Source organism: Engraulis encrasicolus, chromosome 24, assembly GCF_034702125.1.
Source record: "Engraulis encrasicolus isolate BLACKSEA-1 chromosome 24, IST_EnEncr_1.0, whole genome shotgun sequence".
Taxonomy (NCBI): domain Eukaryota; kingdom Metazoa; phylum Chordata; class Actinopteri; order Clupeiformes; family Engraulidae; genus Engraulis; species Engraulis encrasicolus.
Window position 1 is genome coordinate 20994778 of NC_085880.1, and position 18601 is coordinate 21013378.

The 18601-nt window shown below is 44.8% G+C and overlaps 2 protein-coding genes across 2 annotated transcripts; one reads left to right on the forward strand and one right to left on the reverse strand.

Moving 5' to 3' along the window:
- Positions 1 to 1400: 1400 nt before the first annotated feature.
- Positions 1401 to 3995, forward strand: LOC134441729 (interferon-induced protein with tetratricopeptide repeats 2-like). The gene is made up of 3 exons (XM_063192120.1): positions 1401 to 1489; positions 2454 to 3333; positions 3954 to 3995. The coding sequence occupies exons 1-3, from the start codon at positions 1485 to 1487 to the stop codon at positions 3993 to 3995; spliced, it is 927 nt and encodes a 308-aa protein (XP_063048190.1). The 5' UTR covers positions 1401 to 1484.
- Positions 3996 to 9160: 5165 nt separating this feature from the next.
- On the reverse strand, positions 9161 to 17564 carry LOC134441730 (uncharacterized). Its single transcript, XM_063192121.1, has 9 exons — positions 17472 to 17564; positions 16170 to 17270; positions 15285 to 16025; positions 14835 to 14906; positions 13733 to 13907; positions 12601 to 12863; positions 11862 to 12005; positions 9840 to 10643; positions 9161 to 9354 (listed from the first exon to the last, which is right to left on the reverse strand). Exons 1-9 carry the CDS (start codon positions 17562 to 17564, stop codon positions 9208 to 9210), a joined length of 3540 nt encoding a protein of 1179 aa, XP_063048191.1. The 3' UTR covers positions 9161 to 9207.
- Between the last annotated feature and the right edge of the window lie 1037 nt (positions 17565 to 18601).

An 18601-nucleotide genomic window follows, 5' to 3' on the forward strand; every position in this document is an offset into this window, starting at 1 on the left:
TTCAGGAGTGGGCACGGCAGGTCTGTGTGCGTGTGTGCCTGTGTGTGTGTGTGTGTGTGTGTGTGTGTCGCAAAGGTGTAGGTTTGGCTGCTAATGTGGTGGGGACATTTCAATGGCAAATTGTCCGTATATGCTGTTTTGCATTACATTTGTGAAAAAGTAATGTGAACAAGCTAGGTTTATCTCAAAAGTAGTATGGACATGTCCCCACCATCCCCCCTAAAATTACGCCTGTGTGTGTGTGTGTGTGTGTGTGTGTGTGTGTGTGTGTGTGTGTGTGTGTGTGTGTGTGTGTGTGTGTGTGTGTGTCATACACGCTAGCCGTGAATACCTTAGATTCTTGTCTTAATTTCATGCCAAGTTATAGCATTTACTTTAAAAGGTGTGGCACTGGTGCCCCATCCTCCTCCATGACTGAGGACATGGCAAGGTACCGTTTCACACCCAGTTGGGCTGCCTCCTTTCAAGAGTGAGGTACAAATGCAATTTTTTTGTGTGAATTGTTGAGTGCTGTGATAAAATGACAATGGGAGTTCCCTGGTAGGTCTCTCTAAACTGATAACTGCAAACTGCATGTAAACTGCATGCACCCACCCACCAGGGCTTTGAACCGGTTCAAGGAGCGAAAACGAAAACCAGGAACTTTTTGTATTTTACAGGGAACAAAAACGAAACCGGAAACTTTTTTTTTTTTCTGGAACGGAAACACTTATTTAAAAATAATTTGGTTAATACCAGTTAATACCGTTCCTCAATCAAAAAAAAGTAATTATTTTCCTGTGCACATTACCATGACAGCTGAGGTTCACGTCCTGTGACATCAGACATTCTCTGACTGACTGGAGAGAGAGCTGTGGATTACAAAGTCTCCACTCCACATTTTAAATAAGAGAAACCACTGTCATACAATAGGGCAGAGTTTCCATTGCATCATTGTAAGATATTGCAGAGAAGCGCATGTAAAGCGCACAGAGAATGTTCAACATTATTGGGCATCCATGGCCGCTTCAAATATGCACAAACTCACAATGTCCATCATAGCGCTCTAATTACCGTCAATTAGACCTATCGGGAGTAATCAGCTGACAGGAACGAAATTAACCGTTCCGGGAACAATATTATTTTGTTCTAACCGGTTCGGGAACGTCAATTTATTGGTGGAACTCATAACCGGAAACGTTATAATTCCATTTCTGTTCGGAACGGAACGGAACGTTTGGAAAAAAATAATTGTTCAAAGCCCCACACCCACACCCACACACACACACAAATGTGGGTATGTGCGTATGTCTTTCATTCTACCAGCACGCAAGCTTACATTCCTGTCTTAGTGGTGGGACAGTTTCATTTCTGCGAAATGATTATATTTTTTAAAGGTGTGGGTGTGGTAGCATACAGTATATATAGCCTACATCTGACATGCAGTTCAGTAGAATACCTACAAGAGCTGGAAAGAGTCAACAGGACAAAAGAGTCTCATCACCATGGCGTAAGTCAATCTTCATACATAAGTATATATTTATGGAAGGACATGTAAAACTGAACGTAGGACAATTGTCAGTGTTTCAAAATGATTCAGTTGTGGTTCAGATTTTTGTTAGTTTTTTGGAAGGTCAACTCACGTTAAAACTAATAGTTAGTTAAATGTCACCACCTACAAACTGACAGACTCAAATGTATAATTTCCTGGGATGACTTATTATGAGTAAACCAGATATTTAACTGTGGAGATTTGTTTTGGAAATTTGAAGATGAACTTGGGATTTAAAAAGCCATCCTAAAATTTAAATTCAGCTTTGGAGGTCCAGTTCCCAGGTCCATTTGTAGGTAGCCTGGAGGTTTACTGAGTTCTCGTTTCACCTGCATCTGACATTATGGGCATTCCAGCCAACCCATCAGTGAACAGGGGAGGGATGAGGGAGGCGGTGAACGATGACAGGCAAATTACACATCATGGTAAAACATTAGCTATTGGAAAATGGCAGAACATTTAAAACTTAAAAAAATGTCACCCTCTCCATCTGGAATTGGTGTTCATTTCAGTAGCTCCACCCTCTGTCTGAACTGGGTAAAACCAGCTTAATTTGTAGGTGTTCAATATCAATAACTGTTTTACCAGTCAACGCGCCATCTTGAACAACGTTACCTGATCAGAAAATATTTTACTGTAATAAAGATTCTGATACGCTTGACAAACATATATTACTTTTTGGCCTTAGCCAGTTTGAAAAGCAGGAAGGAAATCTCACACAATACACCTTTGGGTGCTGTTTCCACGTACCTGTTTAGGAGGAAACGCAACATGTGGATGAAAATAAAAAATCACCCTCTCCCACCTAAACTCGGTGCTCAATTTGGCAGCTCTAGGGAAATCTTGCACGGTGGATCTTTAAACTTGTACTTGTTCAAAATTTCATTTCATTTATGTTACATTTTTCTTCCACTTCCCATAGTGGCTATGACTTGCACCGTGAATTGAAAAGAATGGAGTGTCATTTCAATTGGCAATTAGACTGCCGCACCTCGTCTACACTGAAGAAACTTCAACAGAACCTTGAAGATCGCCTGAGGTGTGGATGCAGCTGGATGCGCCACTTATACAATGACCTTGGGTATGTCCTTCATGCCCAGGGCTTGGAAGATGAAGCCCTGGAAGTCTTAATCAAAGGACAAAAGTATATCAAGGCAGAGACAGAAGATCAGGAAGACTGCTCCCTGCTGATAAATCAGGCAAACATGGCCTGGGTCTATTACCATAAAGGAGAACTGGAGAAGAGTCGAGCTTGCCTGGAAGAAGTGAGAAGACTTCAGCAGGAGTTCCTGACCCCAAAGGGTTCCCAGGTGCACCCAGTGCTAAGTGCACAAAAAGGCTGGACACTGATGAGATTTGAGAACAGCCATAAGAGGCGTGCCATAGAGTGCTTCAAAATGGCTCTGGCAGGGGATCCTGAGAAGAAAAACTTCCACAAAGGTCTGGCCCTCGCCATGCAAAAAAATGACTTCAAAGCTAACCCAGAGCAAAGAGAGATGATTGATCAGCTGAGAGTTGCAAGAGACATGTATGAAAATGAAGATGTTTGTCTGGGGGCGCTTTATCTCATGAGCTTACTGGCACATGGTGATAAGTGTGAGGAGGCCCTGGACGAGGCAAACAAACTGGCAGACAAGCTGATTAAATCTGGAAGAATCAGTGGGCTGAGTAACCTTTCATCTCTTTATACATACCACTTAAAAAACTACGACAAAGCAATAAGTGTGACAGAAGAAATGCAGGAAAAATTTCCACAGTCCACCCGTGTAACTAAGAACCTTGCTAGCTGCCTGAAGTTCAAGGTGAGGTCCTTACCATTTGGTAGCATGGAGCGGAAAGCATTAATCAAAAGGGCAAGCGATCTCTACAAAGATTTGGGTACACCATATTCTGTGAAGGAGGGCAAGATGCTCATCTGGATACATAAATGTGCTGGCAATAGTGATGCTGTAGATCAGGTGTACAGACAACTCTTACAGCTAGAGCTTACTGATGCTGAGAAGCAGGAAGTGTCAAGACAATACCGTGACTTCAAGTCTACCAGGTCTACTGCACAGTCGCATCCCCATGGGAAAAAATGATATTGGTAGGGGAAGTGAGACTGTTGTATGATGATGTGGGTGGCATATCCAGAATTAGTGGAAAGAGGTGGTAGTTTTGTTGGGGATTTTGTTCTATTTTCATTATTGTATGACTACTTTTTCAACTTTTTCAATTTTCTTTGGAACCACATACATTTCTTTTCAAAGATGCCTATAATGCGGCTTCTTAGCCCACTAAGCCACCGCTCAGATCCCACAGATTATTGTTTGCTTGCTCTTTGCTTTGACAGCTTTTTAGGTTTATGTAAATCATAGAAATACATAGGCAAAACAAATAAATAATTAAGACTCTTCGCCCTACCATCTGGCCGCACATACAGGAGTATGCCCGTATCCCCGCAGGCCATACAGATGCTAATTGACACGAGATGCAATTGACTAGGGACATGCCGCAGGATTCTTCTTCACATCTCCTTTTTAGGGGCCAAGCAGCGAAGCTGGCGAAGGCCCCTAGTGTTTTAGTTCCCTCATTGACTCCAGTCAAAATTCTTCTCCCTCTGCAAGTCTATGGCAGCCCATAGAACCGTACATAGGAAAGTTGTGAAAATTGGCACACATATTCGAGGCAGCATCAACATTACCCGCAGCGATTTATAGGTCCCCAGCCTCAACGCTCTAGCGCCACCAGCAGGTCAAAGTTGCAGGTACATTTCTGCTTGTAACTTTTGAACCGCTGGTCCAATTTTCAAAAATTTGGTATCCCTGGAATCCTTGGCCCAGGACAAATCCGAGAACTAGTGATGATATTGTACCCTGCGTGTATAGTTTTCCCGCAATTTTGAATTTTGTAAAATTCAATAAAAATGCTATTTTTTTCGCACTTTTTGATCAATTCGCCCGAAACTTGGTACATAGTATCTCTGGACTGAGCTACACATGGGGTCTCAAGGAATATTGGATATCTTTTATCGTTTAGCCGTGACAGCCAATCAAAATTGTCGTAAAAGTGGCGAAACAGGAAGTGAGGTCATATCTCAGTAACCATTTTTCGAATTAGGCTAGGATTCTTTACACACACAGAAGTCCATCCCATGACCCACCACAAAAAAAATCAAATCCCCAGCTCAAACTCTGTAGCGCCACCAGCAGGTCAAATTTTTAGTTACATTTTTGCCTGTATCTTTTGAACCGTACTCCCAATTTTCAAAATATTGGTACACAGGTCATCTTCACACTATGTTGCACCCAGGTATGGATTTTCGTAACGATTGAAAAAACTATCAGCTCACAGCAGCCATTCAAAATTGTGGAAAGAATGGAGGGATTTTTCTCATCTCTCTGTCCCCTTTGCCAACGGCACCTGCGCACGTTCACTGACACCATTCTCAGCAGGGGGTCTCTGGACACACAAGAGACGAGAGCTTAGGTGTGTGCGTAGTTCTGCTATTGCTCTAGTGTCAACCAAAGCCCCACTGCCCCAGCCCCTGCACATACCCCCCCACCCCACACACACAGACAGAGAGAGAGAGAGAGAGAGAGAGAGAGAGAGAGAGAGAGAGAGAGAGAGAGAGAGAGAGAGAGAGAGACCATTGTTGTTCTCTCGGTTCCTCTGTCTCTCACACACTCACTCACTCACTCACTCACTCACTCACTCACTCACACACACACACACACACACACACACACACACACACACACACACACACACACACACACACACACACACACACACACACACACACACACACACGTTACTTCTATGTACACCAATTCCTCAGACCAGTCTCTCAAAAGGCTGGCCAACATTACATTGCAGCCTATAGGATTCTTATGTTTAGGATTTCAAAGACCATATCTATTTTCAGTAGGCTCCTGATTCTTTTCCATAATATTGTATGTCATATAAACAATTTTACTAAATAGAATGATCACAGAGGATTATAATTGCTGTCCAAAAAGCAAGCCTCTCAAGTATAGAAATTACTTGCTGATATTTTATAGACTAATTTGAGAGGGAATGGAAATGTGTTACTCAATATAAATCAAGGGCAGCACAGGCCCTGCCGTGGCCAACCGGTAGGGCACTCGTCTATCATGCGACTGACCCGGGTTTGATTCCCAGCCCAGGTCCTTTGCCGACCCTCCCCGTCTCTCTCCCCATTTTCCCCTCCAAGGAATGCACCCCAACATTGGCGAGATTTGGGCCAAAGGGGGAGCTACAGTTCCTTCTGTTGCCGTGGCAACTTTGCCAAGTTTACTGCTTGGCCCCGCATTGCTGCTTGCAGCTATATTTTTACCTGCCTTTCTGTCTGAGCAAGGCGGTTTCCCCACCTTTTTCTTTTGGGGCCTTTTTTCTTTTAGCACAAAACTTTTTGTTGCTCACGAATGAAATGTGTGTATTTGAATGTGACAGTTAAACATCTTGTAATCCTGTGAATAAATAAATAAATTAATTAATTGATTAATTAATTAATAAAATGAGTGGAAAGTCAAATCACTGTATATGTGAATATTGTGAATATTCTTGCTGAAGCACTACATATTGGCAGAGGAATATTTTCAAAGGAGGAAATGAATATAGTCCCATTCCATCTGCATGCAGATATCAGCCTACGATCTGTAGCTCTTCCACATGCAAATGATCAAACCAGAAATCGTCACGCAAAAACATGTGATGTGATGTTGAACATGAGGTTCAGTACAGACACGCTAACAGAGATACCAGAATGTGGCAAAAATGACGAACTGAAGAAGAAACAGAGACACCGACTTGTATGCAACGCAATCCACTACAGCTCAATTTATGGTGTTTGACAAACAGAGCACCAGTCTTACTAAACGTACCATTTCAATGCCCATTGGGCTTGAGAAATTGCATTCGATCTTATTTCTGATGGGTACACACACCACTGTAAATTGAGCATTTCCCTTTAGTTTATTTTGAACTCCTTAATGATTAGCATACACAGATGAATTAGAAATATGGTAGAAATAAGGTAGAAATAAGGTATACAAAAATAGAAATCAAGTACTGACACTAATCTGAATTGTTGGTTCACATTAGATACAATGTCTATTGCAGACATGGGCGTAGATTTGGGTAGGGACGGTCGTGACATGTCACAACCAATATTCAAGGGCTATAAAATAGTCCCGACCAATTTTTGACATATTAATTAAAAAAAAAGAAATAACTGAACGAAAATCTACATTGATTAGTTTAATATTTCAATATACTATGCAGTCGTAGGATTCATTTAAAAAACATTTTAAATTGGCTAGTTAGTGAGCTATGATGACCCATGCCGCTATTGGCTGCAACAAGCGGCCAGGCGGAAGCAGTGGTCCACGCTGGTGGTGCTGAAAAGTGAACGCATCTGTCTGGTATTGGAATTAAACTCAAACGGCATGAATGTTTCCTTCTGAATTTGACATTTATGAGCCTCAGAGATACCAAAAAGAAAAGGACGACTGGCATAAGAAGTTATGCTACCTCAACAGTAAACCTACGGCCCCATAAGATTTCATCTATGCATGTGTTGCATCGTTCGGTGTTTAGGTAAGATAAGCGTTATCCTCCTACCCTCCCTTTTGAGTGCAAGTTTTAACGGTCTCGTTGTAGCCATCGATTAAGCCCTGGCAGATGCAAATAAACATGGGAATGAATGAATGAGAGAGTCTGGATGCTGGAGATGCTGCCGTTTGAATTAGTTGCTGTAGCCTGTTGGCTATCCACACACCTCACATAATGCATGCCATAATTGCAAAACATTCCGACTGTCAAACTACTCGATAGCTCAATGCGATTTATGCTTGCTCATTTCGGTTGCCGCGTGCCGCGTGTGCCGCATGTTGTAAAAAGTTTGGCAAAAGAAATTAATTTCAAGTTGTGATTCCTCTGACATTCTAAGAATAAAAGTCAGGTTTTAGATATTGTCAGGCAAAAAAGGGTCGTTTATTCTCCCAGGACAAAGGGGCTCGGTCTTGATGGAGCTTGTTGACTGCTTTTACAGAAAGTAGCCCAAGAGTAGCCTGGCCTACGTCTTTAAAGGAGCCGCTACCCTTTTAAAGTCAGATACAGATATTCTCTCTCTCTCTGTCTCTCTCTCTCTCTCTCTCTCACTCTCTCTCTCCCCATTGTTATGTTGTCCAGACCCATTAGAAATGCTTAGTCGTTGAAGCAATTTTGTTTAAATAAATGTTAAATAGAATTATCTCTGTTGAACATGTAGGCCTACCACTTACTGTATAGCACTGTTCATTTTGGGAAAAGGATATGAGCCCTGGTCTAATGTGCCACCTGGTTTAAGAAACAGTCTTCCTTACTTATAGGCCCTAGTCATTATTTCGGTAGGGCGCATAGGCCTATATTGAATGAGCCTAGATTAATTTTATAATACCAGTCAGATTAATCTAGATAAAGAATCTATGTATTTTTTTTTTTTTTTTTGAAGTTGTCCCTACCAAAGCTCAAGCCAAACCTACGCCCTTGTTTGCAGATACTTCAGTCTAACACAATCATGACAGACAGCCGTCTGGAAAGGTGTCACTTAAAATGAGTAGTACTCTGAATTGAACCAGCGGCATGTGGTTTGATAAAACATTTGGTATTGTATGATGTCACCGCCTCGTCAAACTGGTTTGGCTTTACACAGGCTGCGGCTGTTACCTCAGGTGACTTTCAGTGTCTGTGTGACATGGAGGGCAATGTCTGTGACAGTGACATTCAACATGTTCAGACAGAAAACGACAGATGGCGCCAGCCGCCAGATAGAACATAAATAGTCTTTCCACAAGGCCATCATGGCCATGCAGTGTCATTATACTACTACTTTGTACTATTACAGTATTATTATTATTATTATTATTATTATTGTTACTATTATTATTATTATAATTATTACTACTATTATTATTATTATAGTATTATTGTCTAGAGAGTTCATAGTGAAGGTAACAGTAATTCACCATCCATTGTTATCAGTCTGTACTCTGTTTGAAGTTCAAGTAAGTCACAAACTCGGTAAACTTGGTGTGAAATGTGTACTTTACTGACAAGCTGACATGCAGGCAGACAGACAGACAGGCGGACAAACAGGCAGGTAGATGGTGGGTCTTTGTGTGTGTGTGTGTGTGTGTGGCTGTTAGTCTGCTCAGCAGCCGTTGGCCCAGATATGAACCCCATCACTATCTGATGTACACGCACGCACGCACACGCACACACACACACACACACACACACACACAAACACACACATACAGAGCCAGAGCGATGCTGTAGTTGCACACTGTACACACCCACTGATGCACACAAGCACACACACTCTCTCCCACAAATACACAGCCTCCACAGGAATAAGACACAACTACTGTCTCACACACCCAGATTTGCATGTGCGAGCGCGTATACACACACGCATGCGCGCGCCCACACGCACACACACACACACACACACACACACACACACACACACACACACACACACACACACACACACACACACACACACAGCTAGACCCATTTCCTTATTGCCATCTGCATGAAAGGCCTCTCCTCTCCTCTCCTCTCCTCTCCTCTCCTCTCCTCTCCTCTCTCCACTCCTCTCCTCTCCTCTCCTTTCCTATCCTCTCCTCTCACATGATGCTGCAGGCAGCAGACACTGGCGTCTGGGTACCTGAGCCTCCTCCTGCCTCCTCCTCCTCCATCTCTCCCTGTGGGTAACCAACACAGGGGCCCTGACTCTGAGCATCCTCCACAATCCCCCAGCTCCTCTCCCATCCCTGGAACACGCACAAAAAGAATAATGACTGTCACTCTAAAAAACACACATTTTCGTAACATTTAATGCACCTGTCTAACCACTGACACTGATTGTCCAAATGCAAGTCAAGCCAAATGTCCAAAGTCAAGTCAAGTCAAGTGCTTTTATTTGTCACATACATTTTACATATAGTGAATGATGTAAGGAAAAGGCTCTAATGGTTACCAAAAAAAATATGTTTGCAACAAAATCAACCGTGTATGAAAACTACCAGTCAGTCAGCGCAAAATGGCCAGAAAAAATACAAAGCATTGCTATCATTTTGTCACAATATACCATTGCTTAACATTTTTGCCAATTACTTAACTTGTTATGCCAGTGCCATTTTGTCTCTTTTCATTTGGCAGTGATTCAATCTAGTGACTGGCCGATAAGCGATAGCTAGCAGGCTAAGGGAAGGGATGACACAAAGATTTCAAGGTGTCAATGATTTTGACAGTTTACCTTCAGCCTGGTGCTGCTCCGGCTGTGTCCCTCGTGGACTACCATCGCTGCCAGCTGGTCAACACTGTGGACACTGAGGGATGCTGACGCCGGAGCCGGTGGGGTGGACGACGCTGACACTGATGCAGACGCTGACACTGGGGTCGTGCCACTGGTAGAGGGGAACAGCTGAGGTTTCGGGGTACCACTGGGAGAGGGGCAACCGGAGGAGGAGGATAAGAAGAAGCTCTTGTTGGGTGTCCCTGATCCTAATCGGGTCTCACTGGAGGACGGGCACAGCGATAGGAGGCTCTGTGGGGTGGGGGTGTGGCCCTTGGGGCTCTTGGGGCCCTTGAGGCTCCCCCCGCTGCCTCTACGGCTCAGCTTCAGCAGCCGATCCCGCAGACCCTCCAATCGAGGTGGAGGACCAGGAGCAGGAGCAGGAGCAGGGCCAGTGACGTGGCAGGCGATGTTTGGGGGTGTGGTGGCATCTTGGGCAGCAGGAGTAGTACAACCAGGGTTGTTGGAGGCCATCGGTACCCAGCCCTGGCGAGTTGAGGTCTGGTCCCACGGTGTGGGGGTGTCTGTGGGTGCGGTCTGGTTCCGTGGTGGTGCCCGTGTGGGGGTGTCAGGGGGAGCAGGGCTGTTCGGGGGTGCAGGGGTGCGTGGGGGTCCACTAGGGGCGCTGCTGCTGAGGTGAACTAGCGCCCTCTGCAGGGCGGCGATGGTCAGGCTCTGCTGTCGCACCTCCTGGAGGAGGAGGCCCTGCTCCGATAGCAGACCCTGGATACAGTGCTGCAGGCGGAGCACCTCCACACTCCAACGCTGTGGACGACACATCGATACAAACAGACAGTCAGGAAACGTTTATATATCATATCATAGTATATATATCATCATATATTTATTATATTATCATTTATTATATATTTATATTATAATTATATTATCATTTATTATATATTTATACATTTATATATCATATTGATGTTGATATTGGATACAGTGCTGCAAGCGGAGCACCTCCACACTCTAACGCTGTGGGACGACACATCGATACATACAGACAGGAAACATTTACGGTATATACGTGTTATTTATATATCATTTAGTCACTATATCATATCACTGTATATCACATTGATATTGATATTGACAGTAGCCCCTGGATACACTCCAACACTGTGGGACAATGCCATACATCTCTCAGTCAGGCAACATTTACATATCATTTATATATCATTTATATATCATGTTGATACTGATGTCGATATCAACAGTAACTCCTGGACACCTTGACACTCCAACGCTGTGGGACGACACATCATACATACAGACAGGGTACATAGCCTACCGCAAATATCATATGATTAGAGCTGTGTTGAAAATATTGATTTAATCGATTTGCACATTCATTTCCGATAATTGATTCGTCCGTCCAAAGAACGATTTTTTAATAATAATAATAATTATTATTAATATTAATAATTTCCCCCGTGGTTAACCTTTTCATCAGTCTTCCAGCCGTCAGTAACTACCGAAATACTTGTAGGATTTGCTGTCTACAGAAATATCCTTATAATACTAAATGTAATATATTGCTTCTCTCTTGAATTCAAGAGGCAGGCACACACACATGCAGGCATGCAGGTATGTACACATGCAGGCACACACACACATACACACACACACACACACACACACACACACACACACACACACACACACACACACACACACACACACACACACACAGGCGTAATTTTAGGGGGGATGGTGGGGACATGTCCATACTACTTTTGAGATAAACCTAGCTTGTTCACATTACTTTTTCACAAATGTAATGCAAAACAGCATATACGGACAATTTGCCATTGAAATGTCCCCACCACATTAGCAGCCAAACCTACACCTTTGCGACACACACACACACACACACACACACACACACACACACACACACACACACACACACACACACACACACACACACACACACACACACACACACACACACACACACAGGCACACACGCACACAGACCTGCCGTGCCCACTCCTGGATGGCGTTGGCTGTGAGGGGTCCCTCCACGCTCCCGTCGCGGCGGAGGAAGATCTCCCCCTGGTCCGTCTGATAGAGAGACAGCAGTGCATGGGCCCGGGGGGGCTGCAGTGCCAGACGCAACACCTGCAATAATAATAATAATAGTAATAACTATAATAATGATATAAAATAATAATAATAATAATAATAATAATACGATTATACAATTTTAAGCATCCATTCATTCCGCCACCTTCCAGTCACTGCTCCAGTGGGAGGTACAGCACAGTACCGCTGAGCTAAACGGACCTAACTGTTAGCTCAGCGTTATCGATACTGTATGAGACTTTGGGAGGGAGGTTTACAGTACTAACGTTTTATGCTAGTTAGCATCCATTACACATCCATCCCTCTTCCATCCAAGAGGGCTTTCACAACAATACAAACACTGACAGCAATTTGAACCATCCTTCCATCCGCCTACTGCACCTCCAGGTTTAGTCCAATTTACCCAACTTTATCCATCCAACCCCCCATCCATCCATCCATCCATCCATCCATCCATCCATCCATCCATCCATCCATCCATCCATCCATCCATCCATCCATCCATCCATGCATCCATCATCCATCCATCCATCCATCGGTGTACCTTTAGGTCCAGGCCCTCTGGTCTAAGTCATTATTATTGTTGTTATTATTATTATTATTATCATTATTATTATCATCATTACTGCACCTTGAGGTCCAGCCCCTCTGGTCCAGGCCTGACGACGGGGAGGAAGCTGAGGCTGTAGCTGTGTGGCATCAGCGGTGGCTGGAAGAACTTCAGGATGGAGTCGACCAATAGCCTTGCTCGATCCTCCTGCCGATGGTCACAGGCCACGCCCCTCACCACACCCTCGTCGTCCACACCGACCAATAGCATCCCGCCGCCGCTGTTGAGGAAGGCACACGCGTAGCGACGCAGGTGGCTGCGGAAAGTGGAGCGCAGATACTCACCTGTACAGGTAAGAATGAATGAATGAATGAATGAATGAATGAATGAATGAATGAATGAATGAATGAATGAAGAAAACAAATAACAATAGAAGACATGAGATATTGAAGTGATACTGTACCATGTCTGCAAATAAGCTCATTTTCCACATCCCCTGGAGTTAAATACATGTGTTTTACTTTTCTCCTACGTCTAGCCATTTTCTATGTCAGGCAACGAAAATCTTACCTCCAAACTTGTACCCATTTTCATTTAATCTTATGGGTCCAGACAGGGCTGGACTGGGGTAGAAACAGGGGCCCCTCATAATTAGCAGCGCAGAACTGAATCGCTGGTGGGCCCCGCACCCTCAAGGGCCCCTATTTTCAGAAATGTTTTTTTTTTAAAAATAGGGGCCCACGAGGGTGCAGGGCCCACCGGGAAATGCCAGCTATGCCAGATGGCCAATCCAGCCCTGGGTCTAGGTACAGTAGCGGCTAGCTGGTCCCATAGGATTCAATGACAGTTTCTAGCCTGGAACTGGAAGTAGCGTCATGTCTGGAATGAGTGGGCCCAGGCCAATGAAACTGCACAATATGTGCAGGCACATTTGATCTACCATATATGATGGGGAAAGAGTGTGAAAATGATCTGAGTATTAAGTGCATGGATGCACAATTTTAGTCAATTTTTAAAAATAAATATTAAGTTCGGCCCACGGCTTTGTTCCAAATTTCGATTTGAGTTTGACACCCCTGGACTAAGAGAACAACTGGAAGTACAGGAGAAAGGTAAAACCCAATCATTTCACCCCAAGGAAGTGTAAAATGAGCGTATTTCCAGAGGCACAGAGACGGTGTGTGTGTGTGGTGTGTGTGTGTGTGTTTCTGACCTCCTCCCCTCTTGAACTCCACGTTGCGTGTCTCGCTGCCCACGCGCGCCCCGTAGAATAGACGCTGGCCCGTCACCACTTCCTGCCCGCTGATGGCGCTGTCTGATTGGGTGCCACAGACTCCCAGGATGCCGTGCGGGGGAGGCAGGAAGACGGCCTGCTCACACGCGGCCTGCTGTCATAACAGAGATGATACAATTATCTTGCATTAGGCTACTTAACCCGTTAAGACACAGCATTATACATTTGCTGTTAGAAGAATGACAATGACCAAGACATAGTGCATTACTTAAGGCCCCGTGTTATGTTATAGTAGTGTAGTACTATGGTAGTTAACCTTTCAATAACTATTACAGGGTGACACTGGAGGTACGGCGTGCATTATGGGACTAACAGTACAATGCCTTACATTAGGTCTAGTTGCATACACCTTAGACCTATGACAAATGAAGCAGTCAAGCTATGTGTCTGCCTTCTGTCATACTAAAGAAATGTAATAAATGACATTTAACAGTTGTCTTTATCAAAAGTAACTAACTAATGAGGACAAAAATAAACTTAAAGAAAACAGAATGAAACGCAGTGTCAGTGTCACAATCGTCACTATTTGTAGTGTCTTCCATTGTCATTGTACTTTCCCTTATCACTGCTCTTATCATCAGCTGTAATCTTTGACCAGAACATTCCTTTGTTTGTCATTTCACAAGATATTCAAAAGTGTTATTCTGTTATTTTATATATCACAAGCCTTATTTAATTGCAGGGCGTGATTCTGGGAGTTGCTATACCCTTATCAAGAATAAAACCATTGTCAACATGTCTTGTCTTACAGTAATAAACATAATGGACAAAAACTGCGTTCATCACCAACAATAGGTAAGTGGTGCAACAAACTCAGGACATACAGACAGATTAATTTCATATATTGAACTTCTTTCATTCATTCATTCCTTAATTCATTCATTCATCCACATTCATCTGTTTCTTTATCCATGTTTGTGATCATGAATGTGTACCTCTCTCTCTCTCTCTCTCTCTCTCTCTCTCTCTCTCTCTCTCTCTCTCTCTCTCTCTCTCTCTCTCTCTCAGGTGTGTTACATACTTGTATCTGTTGGTTCTGCCGTGCCTCTTTGTCCCTGGGAGGCCTGCTCTTCGTAGGCTGCTGATGCTGCTGCTGTGCATGATGAGGAGAAGGTGGTACAGTATATAGAATAGAACAGAACAGAACAGAACAGAATAGAATAGAATAGAATAGAATAGAATAGAATAGAATAGAACAGAACAGAACAGAACAGAACAGAATAGAATAGAATAGAATAGAATAGAATAGAATAGAATAGAACAGAACAGAACAGAACAGAAAAGAATAGAATAGACTTTATTGTCATGCAAGCATGAAATTTGTCTTTGATCTCACCATATAATAACACATGTTATGGAACATTCATTCCATTGTTCAAAACATAGAAAGGCTTACATACACACATTATTGCATTCACCCCCTCCCTCTAGCCACCCTTCCCAGCAAACACATCATATACAAGTCAGGTACCAGATCCAGTCCCTGCTGATGCTGCTGATGAGGCTTCTGTTTCCATGGATGCTGACGAGGGGGATGCTGCTCTCGCGCCGATGGCTGCTGATGCCGCTGCTGTTCCTGGGCCAGTTGTTGATGGTCAGGCTGCTGAGTGGCTCGTGGTGTTTCGTCTTGTTGTTGTTCTGTCTGTGGTTGATGATCAGACGGTTGTCTTTGTAGTTTCCACAACTGAGGAGAAGAACCTTGTCGTTCTGCTAGTTGTTGGTAGTGAGGATGCCTGTGTTTTGGTGGTTTTGGTGGCTTCTGATGGTGCTGTTTTGGTGGTGTCTGTTGCTGATTAGGATTCTTCTGTTGCCCTGGTAGTTGTGTCCGTTGCTGTGGTAACTGAGGCTGTGCAGGCTGCTGCTGAGGCTGCTGGTGCTGGTGGTGGTGGTGGTACTGATGCTGCTGCTGCTGCTGTTGTTGCCCTTGGCGACCCAGAAGGTGAGGATGCTGCTGCTGTGGAGGATGCAGGAGATGCTGCAGCTGTTGCTGCTGCTGATGGAGATGAAACTGGAGCTGCTGCTGGTGACGCACCTGCAGGAGAGTGTGGCGCTCCTGCCTCAACTGCAGCTCTCTGAGATCGGGCTGTTGCTGTAACATACTGTGCTGCTGTTGCTGTTGTTGTTGTTGTTGTTGTTGTTGTTGTTGTTGTTGTTGTTGTTGTTGTTGTTGCAGCAAATACCCCTGTTGCAGCTGGGGTGGATATTGGGCTTGCTGATGTTTTTGCAACAGGTGATGATTGTCCTGCTGCGGCTGGTGGTGGTGCTGCTGTTGTTGTTGTTGTTGTTGTTGTTGTTGTTGTTGTTGTTGTTGTTGTTGTTGTTGTTGTTGCCCCTGCTGCTGCAGATGATGATATACTTGCTGCTGCCAGTATTGCAGTGCCTGCTGCTGACATTCCGCAACTCTCCCGTCTCTCTGGGCTGTCAGTGTCGGCGCATCTCTCTGCGCTTCTCTCCCGTCTGTCTGGGCTGTCAGTGTCGGCATATCACTCTGCGCTTCTCTCCATCCCCTGGATGCACTCGTCCATCCCTTTCTAATCGCCAGCTCCACATCCCCGTCATCATCCTTATTGTTGTGGTTAGGATCGTTATCATCCTCATCATCATCATACTCCTCCTCCACCACCACATCTGCATCCTCTTCCTCGACATCAATCCCCTCCTCTTCCTCCCTGGCAAGCCAACAAGCCCCGACAGGAAGTCCCGACAGGAAGTTGTCATCCTCTGGCAGTGGCGGTGCGCTGGGGCACGCGTCGCTGTCGAAGGCCTTGTAGAGGGTGGTGGTGGAGCTGGGCTGCGGTGGCGGCGGTGGCGGTGACAGGGATGCGTGGTTTTGATCTAGGAGTCTTCTCTTGGCATGTGGACTATCGGAGCAGCCTGCAGCTGCGGCATCATCATCATCATCAGTGTCCTGGGGCAGGAGATCTTCAGCAAGGGGCTGAGGAGGGGATGATGGGATACTTGGAGAAGAGCAGCCCTGTAGAGGGTGTGTTTGGCTGGAGTGCACAGAGGGTGCATTTGGCTGGGCTAGAGCAGGGGGCTGAGTCATCTCCGTGGAGTGTTCACTGTCCTTGGTTAAGGGGGCTGCTGAGTGAATCTCTATGGAGGGCTTGTTGGCCTTGGCTATGGGGGCTGAGTACATCCCTGTGGATGCCTGAATTGGCAGGGCGACGACGGGGGCCGACTCTGAGTCTGACAGGGTGCCAGCGGGGGGCTGGAGCTGGTCTTCAGCGCTCCTCTCCGTGACGATGTCCTCCGCCACCTCATTGTGCCCCTTTTTCCCACGATGGCCGCCACCACCGCCACGGTTCCTGGATCGTCTGCGCTCCATTGTCCAGGAGAGGAGTGGAAAGATGAGTGGAGAGAGGATGTGATGGGAGGATGGGGTGATGAGGGGGCAGGCAGGGGGGACCACCAAGGTGCTGTGGGAAGAGGGTGGCAGCAGCAGTGCAAAGCACACCTAGATGACAAGGAGACACAACACGTCAGCATTTATAAGCAGTGAGGAGAGAGATGGAGAGAGGGAGGGGGGGAGATATGGAGAGAGGGAAGAGGTGTGGAGAGAGGGAGGAGAAGGAGGAGAGAGGAGGTATGGAGAGTGATGGAGGCAGCCAGGCAATTCAAACAGGGTGTCTGTACACCTATGACAAGAAGACAAGACACAACACAGCAGCATGTAAGCAACAGGAGAGATGGAGGAGGAGGTGGAGGAGGGAGCAGGGGGTATGGAGAGAGGATGCAGCCAGGCAACCATGGTGTTCCCATACGGAAAACATGGTAGCCTACTTAGAAATACTTGTAATTATAAGAAAATGAATTATAAGAATTTAAGAAATATAAGAAATTAATTATAAGAATTATGTATCTAAAAAATGCTATGTATGATTTACAGAATTATTACAGTAGGTGGATATAATTACCAGATGATGTTAAACACTGGGGAGCTCAGCTGTGCTCAGCTTCTGGACAGCTGCCTCTGCCTTATTATGATGGGGATGCTTTAACTGATATGACATCATAATTTATCATTGGCATGGAAGGTTCTAAATTCCAAATTCCAAATTCCAAAGGGGAAGTGACTGGCTCTGAGGACTTCTAGAGCAGTGTCTCCCAACCTTTTCTCTATTGCGTACCCCCTGAACCTTTTTGTCATACAATAAGTACCCTCTAACTCATACTAGTTCCTCTATCCCAATGTGACTACAGTCAATCCCATACATTTGTTATCATTACACTTTCCCCACGTACCCCCTGTAGTGTGCTCGCGTACCCCTAGTGGTACACGTACCCCTGGTTGGGAAACACTGTTCTAGAGGATTGTCACATTTTCAATCAATACAATATACAATACAATACAATACAATATCTTTTATTTGTCATAGTGACAAGCACAACGAAATTGTGCATTCCTTGTTGAAGCAAAAATAAATACAAATAAAATAAAAAATGGAATAAAAAGAATGGTATGTATATAAAAACTATGCTTTTGATGCAAAATTCAGTTCTGTGATGGCCGCTGCATAGAAACTGTCTGTATGTCCCTGTCTTCATGGACCTGAATCTCCTGCCCGATGGCAGCAATTCAAACAGACTGTGACCTGGGTGGGATGTGTCTCTCAGAATGCACTTGGCCCTTTTTAGGCATCGGGTGCTGTATAGGCCCTCCAAAGATGGAAGAGGTCAGCCAGTGATGTTCTGTGCTGACTTTGTGACCCCCTGGAGCTCTTTCCACAGTGCAGCCTGGGAGCCACACACAAAGACAATATGTCAATATGCTCTCCACTGACTAGC

What these genes read in the sequence shown, in the direction of transcription:
- LOC134441729 (XM_063192120.1), top strand. An exon ending in CTAGCTGCCTGAAGTTCAAG is followed by an intron (nt 3,334 to 3,953) that starts GTGAGGTCCTTA and finishes CCGCACATACAG; the next exon opens with GAGTATGCCCGTATCCCCGC.
- LOC134441730 (XM_063192121.1), bottom strand. Translation starts at nt 17,564, where the DNA reads ATGGTTGCCTGGCTGCATCCTCTCTCCATACCCCCTGCTCCCTCCTCC. An exon ending in CAGAGGGGCTGGACCTCAAG is followed by an intron (nt 12,006 to 12,600) that starts GTGCAGTAATGA and finishes TTATTATTGCAG; the next exon opens with GTGTTGCGTCTGGCACTGCA. An exon ending in GGAGCAGCACCAGGCTGAAG is followed by an intron (nt 9,355 to 9,839) that starts GTAAACTGTCAA and finishes TGCGTGTTCCAG; the next exon opens with GGATGGGAGAGGAGCTGGGG.